General features: G+C 56.3%; 2 protein-coding genes across 4 annotated transcripts in view; one reads left to right on the forward strand and one right to left on the reverse strand.

Moving 5' to 3' along the window:
- LOC118706753 (fukutin related protein) lies at window positions 1-9724 on the reverse strand. The gene is given in 4 exon segments (XM_036416325.2): window positions 1-1781; window positions 1784-2710; window positions 8132-8193; window positions 9689-9724. Coding segments are annotated over 2 exon segments (1536 nt in total). The 5' UTR covers window positions 2672-2710; window positions 8132-8193; window positions 9689-9724; the 3' UTR covers window positions 1-1133.
- Window positions 9288-23662, forward strand: part of STRN4 (striatin 4) — a 27245-nt gene continuing 12870 nt past the window's right edge. For 2 of the 3 annotated variants that reach the window (XM_036416322.2, XM_036416323.2), the window contains exons 1-5: window positions 9288-9622; window positions 18682-18785; window positions 19280-19353; window positions 20065-20143; window positions 22019-22216. In XM_036416322.2, the coding sequence (XP_036272215.1) occupies window positions 9323-9622; window positions 18682-18785; window positions 19280-19353; window positions 20065-20143; window positions 22019-22216 (755 nt within the window). In that variant the 5' untranslated portion in view covers window positions 9288-9322. The remainder of the gene's footprint in view (window positions 9623-18681; window positions 18786-19279; window positions 19354-20064; window positions 20144-22018; window positions 22217-23662) is intronic. The other variant, XM_036416324.2, reaches the window with a different exon arrangement.

Raw genomic sequence — 23662 nt, forward strand, 5'->3', positions numbered from 1 at the left:
TGAGGCGAGTCAACAAAACTTCTTTATTGATTTTGAAAATGAAATAATTTAAGCCTTATGACTAACATACAGGATGGCAGTAGCACCTGATATCATGGATAAATGCACATGCCGGATCGCATGCCCAAAAAGCATTTTCTCTCAGATGCATGGCCACGAAGGCAGGCAGCCATCGCTGTCCCTGCTACGCGACAAGGGGGCCTCTTGGGGACCAGCAGTCGAGCGGGGCACACGGGCGCCTTCAGGGTGGGCTGCAGGCTGACAGCCTGGGTTCGAGGCCCCACTCTGCCTCCTGCCAAGCTGTCCGGCCTTTGCCAAGCGGCTTCACCATTCTGGCCTCAGTGTCCTCGTCCGCCAGGAGAAAAATCAAAGCAGCTCTCGCTTGGGAGGGCTGAGGAGAGGGACGAATCAGTTAATCCGCGTGCAACACGGTGCAACGCCGAGAACAATGCCTGACACACAGTCAGTGCGTACACATGTGAGTTACGGTTACTGTTTCCCTGCTCTGCGAGCAGGCAAACAGGTGCAGAAAGTTCAAATAATGAGGTAACGGTTAAGGAGTGGGGCTCGGATCCAGAACCCCACCCTTAACCACAGCCAGTCGCCCCTCAGTGCTCTGAGCCTGTTTCCTCCTTCCAGATGGGGTTGAGGGCAGCATGCACCCCGCAGGGCTCTCCCGGAAGGGAAGCGAGTCGCATTCTGGAAGGAGGGGAGATGGTTATTCTGTCTGGCCAGGCTCAGAAGCCCAACGGCTCAACAGACGCCAAAGCCATGAACACAAAGTCCTGGGCCCGGTGATAGGACTCGGGCGCCCCCTAGTGGTAGAAGCAGCCCCAGCAGCCAAGTGTCCAGGGGGCTCTTTATGTGCGGAGACAGCGAGTGCTCCCCGAATCCTGGAGGGAACCGAGGAGCAGAGGAACCGGGACACGGGCCCAGGGCCACTACACAGGGTTTGAACCGCCACGGTCTGGCCTCACAACCTACACTCTTCCTCTTTCCAAAGCTGTCCCAGCTCTGGGGCCCAGGGCACGGCTCTGATGTCCTCCAGGCCTCTTGCAGGGCAGCGCGGTCCACCAAATGCCGGGAGTCATCAAAGCAGAGTGGGGGGCGGGGGTGTCAGGGGAGCCGGGGCCTCAGCTGCTCCCCGCCAAGCTCAGGAGGGCCGGGTTGGGGTACTCGGGGTTCTCGATGACGCCGGGGCCGAACTTGAGCTCCAGGAAGCGGCGGTAGTTGTTGGGCGCCTGCGCCACGAAGCCGGCGAAGCGCAGGGGCACGAGCGGCCGCAGGAAGTGCTCGGGGAACTCCACGTCCTGCCGGTGGTCCAGCCACGTGTCCTTGGTCATGACGCCGTCGCGCGGGTAGAAGGGCCACAGGTCCACGTGCAGGTGGTTGGTCTCGCTGTACTGCACGCGGAAGAAGTCGCCCTCCACCGCCTTCTCCCACACGAAGCCGCGCTCGTCCACCACGGAGCCCGCCTCGGCGCCCCGCAGCTGCTCGCAGTTGCCCACGTCCTCCAGGTAGATGCCCAGGTCCACGTCGTAGTCCCAGGGGATGATGTCGCCGTGGCGGGCCGCGCCCAGCAGCGAGCCTCCCTCCAGCCAGTAGCGCACGCCCGCCGCCTCCAGCACGCCCACCACGTGGCGCGCCGTCTCGCGCAGCGCGCGCAGGCAGCAGGGCGGCGTCCAGCGGCCCTCGTACAGGTAGGACGGCGTGTCGCCCGCCACCGTCCCGAAGCAGCGCGGCGTGTCCTTGCCGCAGCCGAACCACTCGAGGCGGCCCCCGGCCCCGGCCCCGGCCCGGCCGCCGCCTCCCAGCTCACCAGGCGGACGCCCAGCGCCCGCAGCAGCGCCGCCCGCCGCGCGCGGCCCTCGCGCTCCGCCTTCCAGCGCGCGTGCGCCGTGGCGAGCGGGGGCTGGCGCGCCGCCGGGAAGGTCACGTCCAGCAGCCGCACCGCCCAGCCGCGCAGCGCCGCCTGCAGGAAGAGGCCGGTGCCCACGGGCCGGGCCAGCGGCGCCGACAGGTTGAAGAGGTCGCGGGCCCGGAGGAGCACCACGGCGTCGCCGTCCAGGGCGTCGCAGCGCGGCGCGGAGGGGGGCGCGGGCCCGTAGCGCGCCGTCCACTCCCGCAGGCTGACGTTCAGCGCCAGGCAGCGCGCGGGGTTGGCCGAGGCCACCGGGGCGGCCACCAGGCGGGCACCCCCGGCCCGCAGCGCCTCGGCCCGCAGCGCCTCCGCCATGCGCTCCAGCCGGCCCGGGCTCTCGGCCCTCGCCCCGTCGGGCACCAAGGCCACGAACTCGGTGGCCACGTAGGTCTCGGGGCGCGAGGCGGCGGCGGGCCGGTCCAGGGCGGGCTGCAGCAGCGCCAGGCGCACGTTGGGCAGGCGGGGCAGGGCCAGCGGCGGGTAGGGCAGCGCGTCCGCGGCCACCACCACGGGCTGGGCCGGGTCCTGCTGCAGGAAGGAGTCCACCAGCTCGGGCACCGCGTGGTCGAAGGCCTCGAACTCGCGCACCAGGACGGTGACCTGGGGGCCGGCGGCGGCGGCGGCTCCGCGGCGGGGGCCCCGGGTCCGCGCGCTCCTGGGCTGTTGCTGCAGCCACGAGACGTAGAAGAGGACCAGGAGGTTGACGGTGATGGCGGCCGCCAGGGCGGCCTGGCAGCGGGTGAGCCGCATGGGGCTGAGGTCAGGCCTTAGCGGGGCCTCGGCGACATCCTGGGGAGGCGGGAAGGAAAGGGGAGGCTGGAGCTGGCTGTCAGCAACCCCTGCAGCCCGAGCCTGGCCCTTCCTCCCAGCCTTTCTCTTACTTGGTTGCAGCTCTGACCTCGGGCCTCCAGGAAGCCCTCCCTCCCGTGCCCCCACCCCCACCCCCACCCCCCAGCCCCGCCATTCTAAGCCATTGCCATACAGAAACCCACCCTGTCCTCCCACTTGTGAGACCCAGGGGGAGCCTGTCTTGTCACTGCTGGGTCCCCAAGGCCACTCGGCAGAGCCAGGTACCATTAGGTACTGAGATTTTATCAAAGGAGTCACCTTCCCTTCTCCTCCTGTTCCATCCCGCCCTTCTACTCGTTGCTAACTTCTCGTTCATGTTTGGGTTCAGTTATAAACACCCCAGACCCCAACCCCAAGCCCAGCTTGTACTTTCTGCTCTACCGTCCCTTCCTCCAGGAAGCCACCCCTGATCTCCCGTCCCTTCCATACCCCATCCCTGGCCCCAGGGCGAGGCCGATGCCCTCAGCCTGGCCCTCAAGTCCCTCCCCGGCTGCCCCTTCTCACTTCCTCAAGCCCTGCCAACCGGTCATCTCCTTCTGGATGGTCAGCCAGCTTGTTTTGGTTTTACAAAAAACGTTAGAAATGTTTTCCTTTTTTTAACTTTTTAAAAAATATATTTTATTGATTTTATACAGAGAGGAAGGGAGAGAGATAGAGAGTTAGAAACATCGATGAGAGAGAGTCATCGATCAGCTGCCTCTTGCACACCCCCCACTGGGGATATGCCCACAACCAAGGTACATGCCCTTGACCGGAATCGAACCCGGGACCTTTCAGTCCCCAAGCCGACGCTCTATCCATTGAGCCAAACCGGTCCCGGCAGAAATGTTTTCTTAAGTCAGAATTATCCCAATTTGTAGGTTGGCCACTAGTTTGTTGTTGTTTTTTTAATTAGAAATGAGAAGTAGGTCCCAGGTCCGATTCTGATCAAGGGCATGTACCAATAGGGGGTGTGCAGGAGGCAATTGATTGATGTTTCTCTCTCATCGATGTTTCTAACTCTCTATCCCTTTCCCTTTCTCTAATAAAATGTACTTATTTTATTGTAAAAATCAAGAAAATATATACATTAAAAAAAAGGTAAGTAGAATGGTGGCTGTTAGGGGCTGGCAGAAGGGGGAACTGGAGAGTTGTTTAATGGTTTAGAGTTGCAGTTTTGCAAGATAAAATACCGTGTTTCCCCGAAAATAAGACATCCTCCGAAAATAAGACCTAGCGCATGGAAAGATAAGATGTCCCAGGAAAATAAGCTCTAGCACAACTTTGGGAGAAAAAATTAATATAAGACACTGTCTTCTTTTCAGGGAAACAGGGTAGTTCTGGAGATCGTTTGCCCAAAATGCGAATATACTTAATACTACTGAACCATACGCTTACAAACTGTTAAGATGATGAGTTTTATGTGTGTTTTATCACAATAAAAATGTTTTTGTTTTGCCTTGGCCAGTTTGGCTCAGTGGATAGAGCCTCAGCCTGCTGACTGAAGGGTCCCAGGTTCGATTCTGGTCAAGGGCATGTACCTTGGTTGCGGGCACATCCCCAGTGGGGGTGTGTGTAGGAGGCAGCTGATGGATGTTTCTCTCTCATCAATATTTCTAACTCTCTATCTCTCTCCCTTCCTCTCTGTAAAAAATATATATTTTTTAAATGTGTGTTTAGTTTTTTTTTGTGTGTGTGTTTTTTAATGTTTTTGTTTTAAATGGAATGGGCTGCATTGAAAGAGGCTGCCAGTCTTAGGACTCCCCATTCATTGGCCACACTCCTAAGCAACCGCCAGGTGGCGCTGTCTCCCTGGCCCCAGGCTGACTGGAAGCTTTGGCTGGACTCCAGCCGCGGAGGTGTAACTAACTCTGGGTTCTCAGCAGTTACTTAAAAAAAAGTCCCCGTGGATTTTTATAGCTTTCTCCTCCTCCCAGGGAGGCAGGCATCGGCAACCCAGCTGATCGGCTGATCTTCCTGGCTCCTCAACACTTCTGTTCCTCCCCCATCCCCACAACCCCCCCTCAGCTGGGGGCCACCCAGATCCCCATTCAGTCTGCGGACCAAGTCCCCTCCTGGTGGCAGCCAGAGAGGTCTTCTAAAGGCACAAATGTGCCCTCCCCCTCCCTGCTCGGAGGCTCCTCACTGCCCTAGAGAGAAAGTTTGCCTTTCTTACAATATCCCACAAGGCCACCTGGGACCTGGCCCTGCCTCCCCCACCCCCCCCCCAACCCCTCACACCTCACACCCTGGTCTAGCACCACCTCTGACCACACCCTCTCCAACCCTATGCCTGAGCCGCCTGAGGCTCTTCTTCAAAGAAGTCTTTTTCCTAAGCTTTTTCCTATTCTGTTCCTTCTGCCCAGGACAGTCTCCTCTCAAACACCCCTTTCCCTGTGCCCGTTTTCTGCTGGAGGACTCCTACTCATGCCTCAGGGCACAGCTCCAATGGCCCCTCCTCCAGGAAGCCCTCTCTGAACCCCAGCCTGGCTCAGACGTCCTGGGGGCTCCCCCAGCCCTGCCCTGCCTGTTCCGGTTCAGTGCTGTCTGGGGCTGAGTCTGTGTGCCCCACAGGACCCAGGAGGGTAGGGCCAGGGCGGTCTCCATGACCACTGTGGGTGCCTGGCACACAGCCGGGCATGAGGCGAGAAAATGATGGCCAGGGTCAGGGTTTGTGTCTACTAAGCTCCTCCAGGTCCCTGGAGCCGGGCCCTGCACTGGTCTTCCCGTCTCTCCTGCCAGGAACGTCCTTCCACCCCCTCCACCCCTCCCAGACCTGCTTGCCCTTTCCTGACCCGGCTTAGATGTTCCCTAAGAATCGGAGCTGCACTTTAAGAGTGACTTCTTGAACTTTAGGATCTTGGCATTCCCTCTGGACCTGTGGCGGATCCCTCCTCTCAGCCCTTCAGCAGCGGCTTGTGGAACCCCTACCACATGCCAGGCCCTGCTCTAGGACCAGGGACACCGCAGTGGACACGCAACACACAGACACACAACACCCGTGACCTCATGGAACACATGACTGTGGGCGGAAGGAGATTTTGGAATACAGAATCTTCAGAGTCTTACACGTCTCAGAGCCTCAGAGCTTGGGTCCACGGAAGCACAGGCAATGCTTTTGGAACCTTCTAGAGAGAGCATCCTCACTACACCCTGGCCCCCCTACAGTCTGTTGGTCACTCGGAGGCCAGAGAGATCCTGCCAGAGCCTGAGTTAGATCCTGTCCTGCCTCTGTTCGAACCCTTTCCCGGAGCCCTAAGACAGATCACCCTTCTGCTTCCACCCGCTCCCTCAGCGCCACCAAATGCCATTCTTCACATAAACCCGGGCGGGTCCTGCCGCAGCACCGGCTATTCCCTCTGCCCGAGGCCTGACTCCACCCCATGGCCGGCAGGACTTTGCTCAGATGTCACCTGACCAGTGAGCCCTTCCTTTGGCTAGCTACCCTATTTAAAATACATTTTATTGATTTTTTTTTTTCAGAGAGGAAGAGAGAGAGAGTTAGAAAGATCGATGAGAGAGAATCATCATCGATCAGCTGCCTCTTGCACGCCCCCCACTGGGGATGTGCCCGCAACCAAGGTACATGCCCTTGCCCGGAATCGAACCCGGGACCCTTCAGTCCGCAGGCCGACGCTCTATCCACTGAGCCAAACCGGTTAGGGCTTAATTAAAATTTAAAAGATGCATCTCCCTGTCACTCACATACTTTCTCTGCCCCTTTCCTGAGTTATTTTTCTCCCCTGGTGGTTATCACATAAATGTTTACTTGTTTATGATTTTGTCTGTTTTGTTCCCTGCTGTATGCCCAGAGCACAGCTCAGGGTCTGGCACAGAACAATATAATAATAAACAGGTGCAATGCTCAAGTGACTCCACCTGTTCAGACAGGGAATCTGTGGCTCAGAGGCTTAAAGGATGCAGGGACCAGAACTCGGTTCTCTGCCGTCCATGCTCTGGCTGCTTCCCAGCCAGGAAGTACCAGTGGAACAGAGGACAGGAACTGGGTCCTCGGAGACCAGAGGTAGGATGGCTTGATGAGGTGGTAACCTACTGGGTGAGGGGACCAACGAGGAAGGAGAAAGGAATCCTCTGGTACCTTCGTAAGATCAAGTCTCGGCTTCTTGAACTGTAAGGGTTCAAAACCCCTTCATTGAGATAGGTGGATGAAATTCTGACTTTTGCAGGTCTGAATGTTCTAGATGCTCCGGATGTGACAGACTCTATTCTAAGTACTTCACACATATGAACTTGTTTACTCTTTAAGTTATGATCACACTTAAAGATGAAGAAACCGAGGCAAGGAGAGGTGGAGTCGCTTGCTCAAGGTCACACAGCTGGAAAGTGATGGACCCTGAATTTGACCCAAGAAGCTGGCTCCAGCCCGGCCTGCATGGCTCAGTGGTTGAGTGTCGACCTATGAGCCAGGAGGTCACGGTTCAATTCCCAATCAGGGCACATGCCTGGGTTTTAGGCTCGAACCCCAGTGTGGGGCATGCAGGAGGCAGCCGATCAATGATTCTCTCTCATCATTGATGTTTCTACCAATCTCTCCCTCTCCCTTCCTCTCTGAAATTAATAATAAAAATATGTTGTTGTTTTTTTAAAGAAGCTGGCTCCAGAGTTGTGCTTTGTTTTATTTTTTTAAATACATTTTATTGATTTTTTTACAGAGAGGAAGGGAGAGGGAGAGAGAGTTAGAAACACCAATGAGAGAGAAAAATCGATCAGCTGCCTCGTGCACACCTTCTACTGGAAATGTGCCCACAACCAAGGTACATGCCCTTGACCGGAATCGAACCTGGGAGCCCTGAGTCCGCCGGCCGACGCTCTATCCACTGAGTCAAACTGGTTAGGGCTAGAGTTGTGCTTTAATGAAATCAATTCTGTCTCTCTTGGGCCTACCTTCCATGAGCCTCCCTGGCTCTAACATGACCAGAGCTTTCAAATATGGCGCATTAATGAAGGCAACTCACTGCCTCAACAACGCTACTTACTGAGCGTCCTCTGTGGCAGGCCTTGTGCTTCAGGGCCAGGGGGTGAACTGGGCAGTCACTGAGCAGGCGCTCCAGGGGTAGGGCAGGAAAACAGTATCCCAAAGGGGAGGAAAACCAGCAGGGCCGTGGCAGAGAAATACAGAGGCTTGCTATAGAAAAAGTAGCCAGGGAAGGAGAAGACAAGATGAGACTCTGTCTCTCATTCCCCTCCAAACAGTGTAAGTGGAGCACTTCAGGTCTGGGCTCACCCAGTCTGAGCTCTGACCTGGCCTGAGCCTCAGTTGCTGCATCTGTGGAATGGGTATGCGACGGGTAAAGAGGATATGTGGGAACAAGGAAAGGGCAGTGTGCACATGAGTACGGGTGCTACTGAGAGACTTCTTACCTCCTACGTTGCAGGCTGGGGGAGCTTCAGGGGGGCGGTTTCAGCCTTGCTCAGCTGCACTGCTGAGGGAAGGAGAACCAGAAAATACCAAATCAGCCAATTTTGCACAGTACAGCACAATTTCACCTTACCTATAAAAATGGCAATGAGGCCAGGGAATCATCTTTCTTGAAGTCCTAATAAGTTCAGACACGACCTGGAGCATCTCAGGAATGGGTGGGGAAAATGCCAGTTATCATAGCAACCTATAACCATCCCTGACTCAGGACTGTGTCCAGAAAGGTGGGGCTGGGAGTGACAGAAGCCGTTACTATGACACCCACTTCCCTAGACACACTCCATCCTGAGACAATCCTAAAAAACGTCTACTTTCCCGGGTCTGGTTCCTGGGGTCCCTCGAAGGGAGGATGCCTCTGTTACCATAGTAACCAGGGCTTAGCCTTGCCTATCTTGCCTCCCTGGGGAGGGTCAGGCCTTGTAACCATAGCAACTACTCCTCAGCAGAGCATCTTCTCCTCTCAATAAAAATACCTGGTTGGTGTGGTCCATGGACCTCCCACCTTGGGAAAGGAGGGGAGCTGGTTACCATGGTAATGCCAACTGGGTGGTTAGGAGGGGGTGGGGTTGGGAAAGAGGTGTTTCCCTCAATAATTAATCAGTGTCCTTGGGGCTGAGGTCCTTTCTACCTGAGTGCTAGTTGAGGTTGCCATAGTAACCAACCAGGATAGGGGCAGGAGGACCATCAGGGACTTAGGTTACCTTGGCAACCTCCTCCCGGTGTAGGGACAGGAGAGGTCTGGGGCCCCATAACCACAAAAGAGGAGGAGAGGAGAAGCTGTTTTGTGTGCTAGGCTGGGGAGGAGTTACCAGGGCAACCCACCTGGGCCCGCAGGATCCCTGAGGATGGGGCCCCGGCGGAAGCCGCCCGGGGTGGTCGCCCTTCCTCACGGAGCAGAGTGACCAGGGGTCCGCAGGGGTGTAAGCGGGAGGAGGGGGCCCGAGAGCGTCTCCTCCCCAAAGAGCCCCGCTCCCCGTCCTCGGGGCGCGCGCCCCCTGCCCGCCCACCCGAGGCGCGCGCCCGGCCGCGCCCCCGGCCCCGCCCCCCGCCCCCGCCGGGCGCGCGCGCGGGGGGTTGGCGCGGCCGCGCAGGCGCGCGAGGTACAGCGGCGCGCGGGCCGGCCCGGGGCCTCCATGATGGAGGAGCGAGCGGCCGCCGCCGTCGCCGCCGCCGCCTCCCCCTGCCGCCCGCTCGGCTCCGGCGCGGGCCCCGGCCCGACGGCCGCCGTCCCGGCCTCCGCCCCCGCTCCCGGCCCCGGCCCCGGCCCCGGCCCGGCCGCTAAGGGGGGCGGCGGCGGCGGGGGCAGCCCGGGGCCCGCCGCGGCGGGGCCGGAGCCCCTGAGCCTGCCGGGCATCCTGCACTTTATCCAGCATGAGTGGGCGCGCTTCGAGGCGGAGAAGGCCCGCTGGGAGGCCGAGCGCGCCGAGCTGCAGGTGAGCGCCCCCGGACCCCCACCCCCCACCCCCCGCCCGGCCTGGCCCGGCCCGGCCCGGCCTCACCCGCCGCCGCCGCCGCCGCCGCCATCTTGGAGCAATGGCAGCCGGGACGGCCGGGGGGGGGGGGGGCGCGGCGGGCGGGGACCGCGACCGGCCCGCGGCGGGAGTGGGGGGCCGCCCGAGAGGGTCCCGGGGCCCCGAGGCTCCGCGGGGTGGGCGTGGGCCCCGGGGCGGGGCGCCGGCCGCGGCGGGGAAGGGGCGCCGGGACCGGACCCGCCGGAGGGGCCGCGGGCGGGAGCGGACGGCGGCGGGGCCCGGGGCCCTCCCCCGGGGCCCGGAGGGAGAACTCGGCCGCGGTGCTGGGAGGGGCTGCTGGAGGGGCTCTGTGCCCGGGTGCGAGCAGAAGCGCCGGGCGCCGGGGGACGCCCACCCCGTCCGGGCCGGGGCGGGTGGGAGGCGGAGCGGGACGGGCTGCGGGCGGGAGATGGGGCGTCGGGGGGCCCGGGGGGCCCGCGGAGGGCGAGGGCGCCCGGGGCGATCGGGCGGGGATGGGGAGAGGAAGTCGCGGAGCCCGGGACGCGGGGCGTTTCGGAGTGTTCGGACGGAGGGAACGGAAAGATGGCTGTGGGAGGACTCCCGGGATCACGGGGCGGGGAGGGGGGGCCTGGAGGGGTTCCAGGATGATGGTGTGTGCCCTCCTCATTGGGGAAGAAACTTGGGGAGCCCCGGCGTGTGCGGCTGTGGAGTGTAGGGAAGTTGTCCCGAAGTTGTAATGTCAATGTCTGTGTGGAAGAGCTTGAGAGCAGAAACCCCAGGCGGGGGTGCGGGGAGGGGTGGCCCGGAGATGGGAGAACCCTGACCTGGAGTGGGGGGCAGGCATGATGCCCATCGTGGAGCCCAGGGGACCTGGGAAGGGGAGAGTGAGGGGGAATCCGGGGTCCGTCCGTCCCCTCGGGATGGTAAGGGAGCGTTTTGTAGAGCAGGGAGGCAGCGGGAAGAAGCATCTCAGAAGGATCCCGAGGGGAGCCGTGTTTGTGGGCGCTATGGGAAAGGACCCCGTGGTGTGTGGAGTAGCTGGCAGAGGAATGTGCCCTGAGATGGTGTTTGGAAGTCTGAGGAGCTGGGCTGGATTTTGTGACTGAGAAGTGTGGGTCCACTTGCAGAGGGTCCCCAGGAGCCGGGCATCGGGGTTGTGAGGGTCTGAAGGGGTCCGGTGATGAGTTGAGGGGAGTCTCGGGTTCCTCAGCTGGGGTGTCATATCTTCTTCCAGCGAGCGCCCATCTTTCTCCTTCTGATGTGCCATTCCCATCTGTGTGAGGTGGGGACCCAAATTAATAACTGATTGGAGCCTGGCTGGTGTGGGTCAGTGGTTGATCTTCGATCTATGAACCAGAGGGTCATGGTTTGATTCCCGGTCAGGGCACAGGCGGGGGTTGCAGGCTCAGTCCCCAGTGGGGGGCGTGCAGGAGGCAGCCGATCAATGATTCTCATCATTGATGTTTCAACCTCTCTCTCCCTCTCCCTTCCTCTCTGAAATCAGCAAAAAATACTTTAAAAGAAAACTGATGCAAATTTTGTCCATAGGATGACTATGGACAGCAACCCACGGTTCTCCCACTAGGGATCTTAGCTGTTTGGTAGCCGAGGCTCGGGGAGGGAGAGGAATCCTTGTGTAAGTGCCCCTCACTGTGTCCCACTCTCTCCCGCACCCTTTCCCAGCATGCAGCTCCCTAGATCATGCATACACACGTTCTGTAGGCAGAGCCGGCGTCCTTACCCTCCCTCAGCAGTAAGGTAGCAGCTGCTGTTTGCTGAGCACATGTTATGTACCAGGCGATGTATTGAACGGTTTATATATGTATGATGTCATTTAATCCCTGCAACCTCCTGGAGGGTAAGTGACATTATCTCCTCGCCCCTTTTTGAAATGATAAGTGGAAACGGAGACTGAGAGGGTCCGTGATTAATCTAGGATCACAGCCTGTGGGGGGCGGGGATGGTCAGTCTGTTTTCAACCCCATGTTCCCGTCCTCTGTCCAGTACAAATGGGCAAGCTCGCCGAAGCCGGTTTGGCTCAGTGGTAGAGCGTCGGCCTGCGGACTGAAAGGTCCCGGGTTCGATTCCGGTAAGGGCATGTACATTGGTTGAGGGCATATCCCCGGTAGGGGGTGTGCAAGAGGCAGCTGGTCGATGTTTCTCTCTCATTGACGTTTCTAGCTCTCTCTCTCTCTCCCTTCCTCTCTGTAAAAAATCAATAAAATATATATTTTTTTAAAAAACAAATGGCAAGCTCAGTGGCCTTCCAGAGTCATCCAGACAGACACAGCAGAGTGGGGCTTGGACCTTGGTCTCTGGGACGCCATGCCGCCGCCACCTGCTCATCTTCGAGACCAAGGAGAGGAAAGCTGTGCTGATTCCCTCCCTGGTGCCTTCTGGCAGTTGGAGAGGGTGTGTGGGAAGCACCCAGTTATGCTGTCCGGGTCTTGGCTCCAGCACCACTTTGTACTTCCGTCCTGGTACATTAGTAAAATTCAGAGATCTTACATGTGTGTGTGCACACTGTGTGAATGAACGGGGAAAGTCCCCTTTGTCCCTCTCCCCCCCTCCCCAGCTATTATTGCTATAAAAAAACCACTTTATATGTATCATTTTGTGATTTTTTTCCCCCACACACTCATGCCTTGGTGTTCCTTTCACATCAGCACAGAGAGCTTTTTATCGCTTTTGACAACTGTGGTCCGTTGGATGCTTGCACCATAGCTCATTGAGTTTAACCCTGCTGATGGACTTTTAGCTTGGTTCCGATTTTCCCCGGGAGCCGTGGCTGCGGTGGATGTGCATATGGCCCTGTATGAATGTAAGTGGAGTGAACGGGAGGAGGAACAGCAGAATAGATGTGTTTATAAAGTGGTGATTGGTCCTGCCAAGTTGCCCCACGTTCCCACTCCCATCAGCAGCCTCTGTAAGTGGTAAGTGACCTGTTTTTACACACCTTTGATCAGGTCACTTACCACTTACAGAGGTGTGACTTCTGTGAGATATCTCTCTCTCTGTCTCTCTCTCTCTCTCTCTCTCTCTCTCCACACACACACACACACATATTGATTTCAGATAGGAAAGGAGGGGGGGGGGAGAGAGAGAAACATCAATGATGAGAATCATTAATCAGCTGCCTCCTGCACGCCCCCTACTGGGGATTGAGCCCGCAATCCGGGCATGTGCCCTTGACTGGAATTGAACCTGGGACCGTTCAGTCCCCATGCCAATGTTGTATCTACTGAGCCAAACCGGCTAGGGCCTCCTGTGAGATTTTTAAGGCTTAGACGGAGTTCATTTTTTCTGGTGAACTCGGTACCTTTTCTCTGAATGGCAGACAGTTCAGCAGCTCTTGGCACAGGGCCTGCTGTGCAGTCAGGGCTCTGGGTGTGTGGATTGGCAGAAGAGGCAGCCGGTCATGAGGTCCCCCCAGGAGGCCCTCAAAAGACTGGAGCAGGGAGGCAGTGCAGATTGGGTCTGAGAATAAGCAGGGGGGGCGTTCAAGAAGTAGGTGGCGTGGTTTCTGCCCTTCAGAGACTCGCAAGCTAACGGGAGGCTAGTTTGACAGGAGGCTACAGGGATCTGTGGCACTTATAAAAGGGGAGCCAAGTCCTTGCGGACAGAGGGCTCCTCATGGGGGAGTCCGAGTTGGACATTCATGTTGGAGCAGCGGCAGAGAGAGGTGACTGTGGCAGCAGAGGAGATGTGCATCTGACCCATCCCCACTTCTAGCCTCACCAGGAGCTTTGAGGGACCCATGGGTACTCATCCCGGAGCTTGGGAAGGAGGAGATGTGGGGGTAGATGAGACCATCTGGGAACCTCGGCCTGGGGGCGGGAACAGAAGGGTCAGCAGAGGGATAGAGAGAGAGGCTCAGTTCCTGGGAGGACTGAGAGGCCAGGGCTCCTTGGGAAGCCTTTTAGATGTTGCCTGGCTGAGAGAGGGAACAGCTGGAGCAGAGGCGGCCGCCATGGCTCAGAACTGTTCTGGGCTTTGTATTTCCAACAGTCTGGCCAGAGGAAGCGGCAGTGGGTGGATCTGCTGAGTAGAGAACTCCAGATCCAGACTTACCTGGCAGCTGCCATAGCTCTCGAAGATCAGCAGTGGTGGCTGCTGGCGGGACTGGCCACCAGCACTTCCCCTCTCCGTGGGATTCCGCTGCCTCGGGATACTCAACCACGGTTCTGGTTCTCCCTCCTTCCCCACAAGAACTGGGAAGGGGACACAGCAGAGCGGTGACTGAGATTCTCCACTTCTTCACCCACAAACGAAAGTTACTGGGCAGTGTCAGGCTCTCCTCATTACCTGAAATCCCCCCTCTCCTCCCTGCCCCAGCCGGATCTTGTCTGGCTCCTGGGACTTCTGGGTCTGCCCCCTGGTGTGACTGGTCTCTCTGCCTTTAGCATCCCCCACTCCCACCCCCACCCCCTCCCCAGCCATCTGTTCTCCACATTATAGCTGGAATTACCTTTGTGACATTTTCATGTGGCCACACTGGCCTTTTTATTTTTCTTTTATGATTTCTTCTGCATGCTCCTTTAAAGGAATGTTTTATTGAATTTATTGGGTAATACAATTATATAGGTTTCGGGTATACAAGTCTGTACTACATCATCCGTATATTGTGTTATGTGTTCACACTGTAAGTCAAGTCTCCTTCCATCACCATTTGTCCTCCCTTTACTGTCTTCTGCCTCCCCTATCCCCTTTCTCTGGTGACCACCACACTGAAGTCTGTGTTTGAGTGTGTTTCTTTTCTTGGCTTAATCTCTTCACCTTTTTCACCAGCACTGCAACCCCTCTCCCCTCTGACAGCTGTCAGTCTGATCTCTGTCTGGGGGGCTGTTTCTATTGTTTGTTAGATTCCACATGTAAGTGAAATCATATGGTAGCTGTCTTCTCTGACTGGCTTATTTCACATGGCATAATGTTCCCTAGGTCCATCCATGCTGCTGCGAAAGTTAAGATTTCCTTTTCCATGGCTGAGTAGCATCCCATTGAGTGAATGTGCCATAGCTTTTTTATCCACCTATCTACTGATGGACACTTGGGCTGCTTTCAGATCTTGGTAATTGTAAATAACTAGAGGCCTGAGGCACGAAATTTGTGCTAGGGGCTCTTCCCCCACCGCCCTGGCAGCTGCCTCAGCCGCGCCCGCTGTGGCTTTGTCCGGAATGACGTCCGGTCTCATTAGCATATTACACTTATTATTTTAGATGCTGCATGAACATAGGGGTGCGCACACTGGCCCTTTTAGAGTTCCTGAAGTTCACCGTGACCTTTAGTCTGTCCTCTGCCAGCAGCACTCCCACTGCCCTGGCTACTTCTGGTGAGCTATCACTGCTGCTGAGCTCCGGATGTGGCAGCTGTCCGTTTCCCCGTAACGTCCTTGGTGGCCCTAGTCACAGGTGTGTTGCTGTCTTCTGCATTGGTCGGAGAACTCTGTGGGGACAGGAACCACCATCTTCTCCATTATTCCTCCAGTGCTCACACGGTCCCGGGCTTGTTATAGGCAGTGGCTGGAGTTGGCTGTTGATGAATGTAGGCTCTCAGCAGGTGTCCTGGCGCTGGGAAGCGGAATGCTCTCTAAGGAAGCCCAGGAGGGCAAGAAGGATAGTGAGGAAGTACCTCAGGGCTTGTGTTTGGTGATCAGCCTCTTCTTCACCTCTATTCCCTCCTCCTCCTCCTTTTTAAAAAAAATATATTTTATTTATTTTTTACAGAGAGGAAGGGAGAGGGATAAAGGGTTAGAAACATCAATGAAAGAGAAACATCTATCAACTGCCTCCTGCACACCCCCTACTGGGGATGTGCCCGCAACCAAGGTACATGCGCTTTACCAGAACCGAACCCGGGACCCTTGAGTCCGCAGGCCAACACTCTATCCACTGAGCCAAACCAGCTAGGGCATCTACTCCCCCTTCTAAAATGACTCTTGGACAGGTAGGTTTAGGGGACTGAGAAGATACATAAAAGATGGAAATTCAGCCCTGGCCAATTTGGCTCAGTGGATAGAGCGTTCTGTGGAATGAAAGGATGGGAATTTAAACTTAGAAGATGTTGAGCACTGTGAGTCTGTCTGGCTGTAACGTGTGTATATGTATGTATGTATGTATGTTTGCATATATTATGTGTTGACTTAAACTGCAGAGAGAAAAAAGCGTTAAGGAGGGGGAAGAAGTTCCATCCTCTCAATGGACAGAGAGGCTTCTTTTCCCTGGCACACCTGGTGACACGTATTTATTCTTTCATTTGCCCACATCCCCTCTGGAATGTCAGCCACGTCTTGTTTAGCACTGCATCTTCTGTCTACACTGTACCTGGTACATACTAGTAGTTGGGGCTCAATTAATATTTGGGGTGTGGCTCTGTCCCGGGCACCGAAGGTTCCCAACTCAATTCCCTGTCAAGCCCAGATTGTGGGCTTGATCCCCGATAGGGGTTGTGCAGGAGGCAGCCAATCAATATTTTGTATTTTGTTCACACTGATGTTTTTTCTCTCTCCCTGCCTCTCTTTTTTTGTTTTGTTTTGTTTTTATTTTTATTTATTTAAATATTTTTTTATTAAATTATTATCTGTGTACATATTTTAACATTGCCCCCCCCCCATCCCATACATGCCCTCCCTCCCCAGAGTTTTGTGTCCATTGATTGTATTTATATGCATGTATACAAGTCCTTCGGTTGATCTCTTATCTCCCCCAGATCTCCCTACCCTCCCGGCTGAAATTTGACAGTCTGCTTGTTGCTTTACTGTCTTTATATCTGTCTTTTGGTTCATCCGTTTATAATGTTCTTTAATATCCATAAATGAGTGAGATCATGTGGTATTTCTCTTTTATTGACTGGCTTATTTCACTCAGCATGATGTTCTCTAGTTCTATCCAGGTTGCTGCAAATGATGAGAATTCCTTCTTTTTATGGCAGCATAGTATTCCATTGTGTAGCTGTACCATAGTTTTTTGATTCAATCATCTGCTGATGGCACCTAAGCTGTTTCCAGATTCTAGCTATTGTAGATTGTGCTGCTATGAATATAGGGGTGCATATATCCTTTCTGATTGGTGTTTCTAGTTTCTTGGGATATATTCCTAGGAGTGGGATTACTGGGTCAAATGGGAGTTCCATTTTCAGTTTTTTGAGGAAACTCCATACTGTTCTCCACAGTGGTTGCACCAGTCTGCATTCCCACCAGCAGTGCACAAGGGTTCCTTTTCCTCCGCAACCTCGCCAACACTTGTCGTTTGTTGATTTGTTGATGTTGGCTATTCTGACAGGTGTGAGATGGTACCGCATTGTTGTTTTGATTTGCATCTCACGGATATCTCCCTGCCTCTCTTAAAAAAAAAAAATCAATAAAAATATTTTTTAAATAAAATAAATATTTGGGGGTAGGAGAATGAATGAATGATACTTTTGTCACATATTAATGCATGTGTATCCCTGTTTATTTTTTCAAAAGGAACATACCACTGCCATTATGCCTGAAGGATAAGTTCCTACAGGTACAATAAGTCCCCATCATTCCTAGAAGTGGAACTGCTAGGACAAAAGGAATGTGCATTTAAAATTTTTATAGATCTGGCCAGATTGCCCTCCAGCGAGTGCATCAGTTTATGACCCAGCGAAGGGGAATGAATGTGCCTGTTTCCCCGGCCCCAGGCAGTGCCAGGCAGCCTTAGCATGTGCTCAGTTCTCTGCTAACCTGAGGTGGAGACCTGGTCCCTGGAGCAGGGCGGAGGCCATAGCAGGGCTGTGCTGCACTCCACACGCGCAGGCTGGATAGGTCAGGGATGGGGGCAGTGCCGGTGGGCACCTGGGAGGCTGCCGGAACTGGCCGTCCTGGAGCGAGGCTTTGAGAATGGGCTCGGCCTGGAAAAGGTGTCCGGGCCAGACTGCGGCTTCCGGGGGAGGCACTGAAGCTCTTTTCTGCGAGCACCTGGTGTGCGGGCATTGGCTGCAGCAGACGCAGCTGTGCTGTGCCTGGTGGCAGGAGGCCTGCAAGCCACAGACATCCCTGCTGATGGGTTTAGGGTCTCAGAGCTCCCACAAAGAATGGGGCCCAGGCCAGCATTGTGGAAGGATAGACGGAGAATAAAAAGAATGAGAGGCAGGAGTTGCATTTATTGGCCCGTCTTTGGCGCTAGGTCTTGGACTGAGGCGAACGTAGCACGAGGGCAGGCACTCAGAAGCCCCGTTTTATAGAAGGGAAGGAGCCTCAGAGAGAGTCGGCCACCTCCCTGAACTCATGCCACAGGAGGAGAGGCGAGTGGGCTGAGCTGAGGCTGCCCGGCCAGAGCAATGCCGCCAGGGGAGAAGCCGGGGACACGTCCTGCCCTGGGCCTTGGCACGGGCCTCCGCAGCGTGGCCGGGGGCCAGGAGCCTGCCTCGCAGGTCGTTGGCCGAGTGTCTCCGGATGACCTGTTGACAGACCCGAGCAGCCTGGGGCAGCCCGTGCCAGCAGACGGTGTGAAGTGGTTGGCAGGGGCCCTGGGCCATGTCTGTGCACAGCTCCCTCATTCTGGCAGACTCCAGCGGGACGATGGTGCCCACAGGGGTACAGCTTTGCATGGGAGCGGGAGCTGAGCCAAGCCACCCACTCCTGTCCCTAAACTCCAGAAGTAGCTTCCTACGCTCCCAGAGATAGATGCTCTGGAGGAATAGGAGCCGCCTCCGCCAGCAGTCTCAGGCACAGCACCTGCCTCTGGGTGGGTGGGGGACCCCAGGACTATTAGTGCCTGCCTCCCCACCTTCACCCCCACGCCGACTTCTCCCCAAAAGGCAGGGAGGCTGTGCCCAAGCTGGCCCCGCTCAGTATTTCAGGGGTTAGGGACTCCTCCCCAGCTCGTTCACTGTGGGGACAGGGCAGGGGCTCCGGCCCTCTCACCACCAGTTAGCCCTGGCCCAGGGCCTTCATGCATGTCATTGTGGGGGTAGGAGCTGGTGCCGATTGCCCTGAGTGCGGGAGGGAGGCATCAGTGAGCCTAAGCCCCGCTGTCTTCCTGTCCCTCTGTCCCCAGGCCCAGGTGGCTTTCCTCCAGGGAGAAAGGAAAGGGCAAGAGAATCTCAAGACGGACCTGGTGCGGCGGATCAAGATGCTAGAATACGCGCTGAAGCAGGAGAGGTGAGCCTGCTGCCAGGCCTGCCTCTGAGAAGTCAGTCCCCAGCAGAGCCTGCCACCGAGGGAGGTTGGGATCAGGCGTTCTCCCGGCACTGGCACTCTGCGGGTCTAGGAGGGGGGCAGAACAAGACGGAGCAGGTGGACTCCGGTTAGACACCAGTGACAGTGTTCCTGATGATGGTGGCCAAACCCATCTGTCCATGTCTCCTCTCCCACTGCCCGGTGGCACAGTGGCTCTGGAGAGTGCAGACTTCTTTCAGGACTCCTGGGGCTGGGACCGCAGCCCAGCCTGCCAGGCTCTGAGAGTGGGCTCTTCACAGCGCCACGTGCCCCCCCCCCACCCCCACCCCCAGGTCTGCTTTATACTGTGGGCAGGTTGGGGAGCTCAGCCTCAGAGGTAGGAGAGTGGATTGGGGGGCCTGGGGATTTGGAATTTCTGACGCGAGTGCTGTCCTGTCTACTCTTTTGTCTCATTTGTTACTCATTTGTTCTTCCAGGGCTAAATATCATAAACTGAAGTTTGGGACAGACCCGAACCAGGGAGAGAAGAAACCAGAACTGTCAGAACAAGGTACCCACCCTCTGAACTTGCTCCTCCCACAAGACCGAAGCCGCCTCTTCTCCCTTTGCTCCATAGGAGGCAGCATTGGCGGGGGCTGGGGAGGGCTTGACTCGCCCTCAGGGCCCCTCCCCATAGGCTGCTCTGACAGGCACTGGGCACTGGGTGCGGGGTGGACCCCTGGGGAGAAGCAGGGTGTGTAGTGGTGAAGAAGCCCAGTCCTGCCTGCTGTTCTGTGTGAAGCAGAGACAGACACACAAGGTCCCATCAATATTTGATAAATACAATGAACAGATGGTCTCATTTAATCCACACAACAGTCTCAAAAGATGTAGGTACTGCTCTCATTAGCTTTATTTCTCAGAAGAGGAAACTGAGGCTCAAATAGGTAAACTGACCAGCTCAAGGTCACACCTGGGAAGAGGCAGAGCTGGACTTGAACCCATTTGAGGCTGCCCTTTTTCTCAGAATTGGGCCAGCTTCCTGTGTGGGAAAATAGCATAACTAGAGCTGAGTCTGAAGATAGTCTGGGGGTGGTTTGGGGAACGACCAGTCAGAGATAAGGAACATGGAGGGAAGAGTAGGTTTAGACACTCAGAAAGTGGCTCTGCAAAACCCATGACAGGGACCACTTTGGGTTGGGGTGAGGAAGGTGGCGGGTGGTGATGGGTATGTGGTGGTACCCTCACTGAAACAGCCGTCTCCTTCCTCTCCATCCCCCAGTCTCCAATGGGCCTGTGGAGTCGGTCACCCTGGAGAACAGCCCTCTGGTGTGGAAGGAGGGACGGCAGCTGCTTCGACAGTGAGTGTGCGGAGGGACGGGCACGGGGCGGGGCAAGGAGACGAAGGCCGTGCCTGGCTTGGGAGATAAGACTCACAGCCCTGCCTGGCCCCGCTGGGGGCACTGAACTATATATTAGAAAACGACATTAATTATTACTAGACCTAATAGCAGGACCCCTGCTGGGCACAGCTGACATGGCCTGTCACCCTGTAGGGGCGCCCTCCTGGGGAGAGGGCGGGAAGGTTCGGTGCAGGAGGCAGACAGGGAAGACCCCCACTCTTGGAAGGCAACCCCAATGCCTGTTGACTTTCTTTTTTTGGGGGTAATGTTAAATAATTATTATTTTTTTATTTTTATTTTTTTAATATATTTTATTGATTTTTCACAGAGAGGAAGGGAGAGATATAGAGAGACAGAAACATCGATGAGAGAGAAACATCGACCAGCTGCCTCTTGCACACCCCCTACTGGGGATGTGCCCGCAACCAAGGTACATGCCCTTGACTGGAATCGAACCTGGGACCCCTCAGTCCGCAGACCGACGCTCCACCACTGAGCCAAACCGGTTTTGGCTTAAATCATTTTTTATTACTAAAGAGATTTGTGTATTTCAGTAAATTTGGAAAATATAGGGAAACACATGCACACACACAAATAGAAATCACTATAATTCCACCACCCAAGGAACTTCATACCCATAACATTTTGGCATGTGTGCCATCAGTCTCTTCATGGCTGTGCAAAGTTAGTTAGATTGCATCGTTTGAAGAACTGTGACTGTGGCATGAGTACCATAACTTGCCATAGCAAATCCCTTAAGTGTATTGCAAACAATAACAACAACATGATTGCAATAGGTAACACTTGCCAACTACCGAGTCTACGCCTGGCACTGCTAACCGTCTGGCACACACCGCTTCCTCACGAGTCCCCATAGGCCTCTTTGGGGGATGTCAGAGAGCCTGTTCCCCCTCAATCCCACAGGCCAGGCCAAGGGACCCCACTAGTGCACAAATTTGTGCACCAGGCCTCTGGTTTGTGTGTGTGTGTGTGTGTGTGTGTGTGTGTGTATCCCAGGGGAGGGGCCCGCTTGGGCACTGCTACCTCCCCTGAGGGGCCCGGATTGAGAGAGGGCACCGGCCAGGCTGAGGGACCCCACCTGTGCACGAATCTGTACACTGGGCCCTTAGTACTTATAAACTTATTAATGCTTTATCCTATTTTTACTTTTAATCCTTAACTGAGGATATTTCCATTGATTTAGAGATTTGGAGGGGAAAATACAGGGAGGGGGAGAGAGAAAAACACCCACATGAGAGACACACATTGATTGGTTGCCTCCTGCACGGTCCTGACCTGGATAGGGATCAAACCTGCAAACCTAGGGACATACCCTTGACCAGGAATCGAACCTGCAACCCATTGGTGCACAGGCCAACACTCTAACCACTGAACCACACAGCCCAGGGCTTTTAAACTTTATTATTATTTTAGTCATTAGCACTCTTTTTTAAAACAAACTCTTTAATTGTATGGAACATGTACCTTAAATTTTTGTTAAGCCATTTATCGTGGCCAGCTTCCCGTTTTAGTTTCTGCCTCATGTCCCCATGGGTAATTGCTGCCACAGTCCACGTCGGTAGATGTGTATGTCGGCCCCTGCATTGTGGTCTCCTGCACAGCATCGCAGTGAGCTCCCGTGCGACCGCACTGGGATGTAAAGCCACCGCTGCACTGAGAGTGAAACAGCGGGGTCAGGGCATGCTTATTTAAATGTGTGGTGTTTAATCTTAAGTTGCTTGACCAAGAGGGCAGTCCCAATGTACTGGCCTTTCCATAAGCCCGCAGCACAGAGGCTCAGGCGCCGACCCTCCTGGTTCTGCTCCCGTGCAGGTACCTGGAAGAGGTGGGCTACACGGACACCATCCTGGACATGCGGTCCAAGCGTGTGCGGTCCCTCCTGGGCCGCTCCTTGGAGCTCAACGGGACGGTGGAGCCCAGCGAAGGGGGCCCCAGGGCCACACCAGGCCCCGGGGGGCTCAGCGGCGGGGAGTCACTGCTGGTGAAACAGATCGAGGAACAGATCAAGAGGTGAGCCCCTGGGCCCGAGGGTCCATCCCCTGTGCCTCCTCCCTCCTGCGAAGCCAGGGTCGGAAAAGCGAGCCACTTCCTTCTGAGAACACGTTGTGGGCTCGCTTGCTCCAGAACCCTCATTGTGGGTCCCCAGTTTTGTACTAGGGCCCCTGTGCATGCGCTCCCACGGTCTTCCCTCGGTGCTCATTTCCAGCCTGGCCCCTTTCCTGAGGCTCAGGCCCATGCGCCCCTCAGCAGACCTGAGCACCCGCTGAAGTGGGCCTGGCGGGGAACAAAGCACACGGACACCCCCTCTGGAGAGCTCTTACTTGTTCGTTCTCTCAGCCATGACTTATTCATCAATCAGTGATGTGACGTTCGGGGCTGTGAAGAAAAGGAAGAGCAGTAAAGAGTGATGGGCAGAGAGGACCGCTTGGGTGGGTGGTGGGTGGGTGGGTGGGTAGGACCTCTCGGTGGAGGTGCTGTTTGGGCAGAGAAGTACAGGAAATGGGTGATGAGCCACATAAGCAGTTGGAACAGGAACGGATGTCCTGGGCAGAGGGAAAGCACGTGTACAGGTCTGAGGCGGCGGAGACTCGGCAGTTCCGGAAGCAGCAGCAGGCCAGCGAGGCGGCAGCGGGGCTTGCGGTCTGTGGTGAGGCTGAAATCTCAGGAGTCGGATCACACGGCCTCGCTGGCTGAGATAAGGAGTTTGGGTTCTGTTCTAGGCTGTGGGGAGCCGTGTTCCTGCAGGGCGTGATGTCTCTGATGCCGCCGTCTGCTTCGGGCGGCACGCTGTAGAGGCAGGAGCAGGCAGGGCAACCAGTTGGGAGACTGCGGTGCCCAGGCAGTGATGGCAGGCGTTAGGTGGGAGACTGCGGTGCCCAGGCAGTGATGGCAGGCGTTAGGTGGGAGACTGCGGTGCCCAGGCAGTGATGGCAGGCGTTAGGTGGGAGACTGCGGTGCCCAGGCAGTGATGGCAGGCGTTAGGTGGGAGACGGCGGTGCCCAGGCAGTGATGGCAGGCGTTAGGTGGGAGACGGCGGTGCCCAGGCAGTGATGGCAGGCGTTAGGTGGGAGACTGCGGTGCCCAGGCAGTGATGGCAGGCGTTAGGTGGGAGACTGCGGTGCCCAGGCAGTGATGGCAGGCGTTAGGTGGGAGACGGCGGTGCCCAGGCAGTGATGGCAGGCGTTAGGTGGGAGACTCAGTGCCCAGGCAGTGATGGCAGGCGTTAGGTGGGAGACTGCGGTGCCCAGGCAGTGATGGCAGGCGTTAGGTGGGAGACGGCGGTGCCCAGGCAGTGATGGCAGGCGTTAGGTGGGAGACTCAGTGCCCAGGCAGTGATGGCAGGCGTTAGGTGGGAGACTCAGTGCCCAGGCAGTGATGGCAGGCGTTAGGTGGAAGGGTGAGAAGTGGTCAGCTTCTGATGGGTTTTTAGGATAAGTCGGCACGGTTTAAAAGTAG

This window comes from Pipistrellus kuhlii, unplaced genomic scaffold (genome assembly GCF_014108245.1).
Source record: "Pipistrellus kuhlii isolate mPipKuh1 unplaced genomic scaffold, mPipKuh1.p scaffold_m20_p_55, whole genome shotgun sequence".
In the NCBI taxonomy this organism is placed as follows: domain Eukaryota; kingdom Metazoa; phylum Chordata; class Mammalia; order Chiroptera; family Vespertilionidae; genus Pipistrellus; species Pipistrellus kuhlii.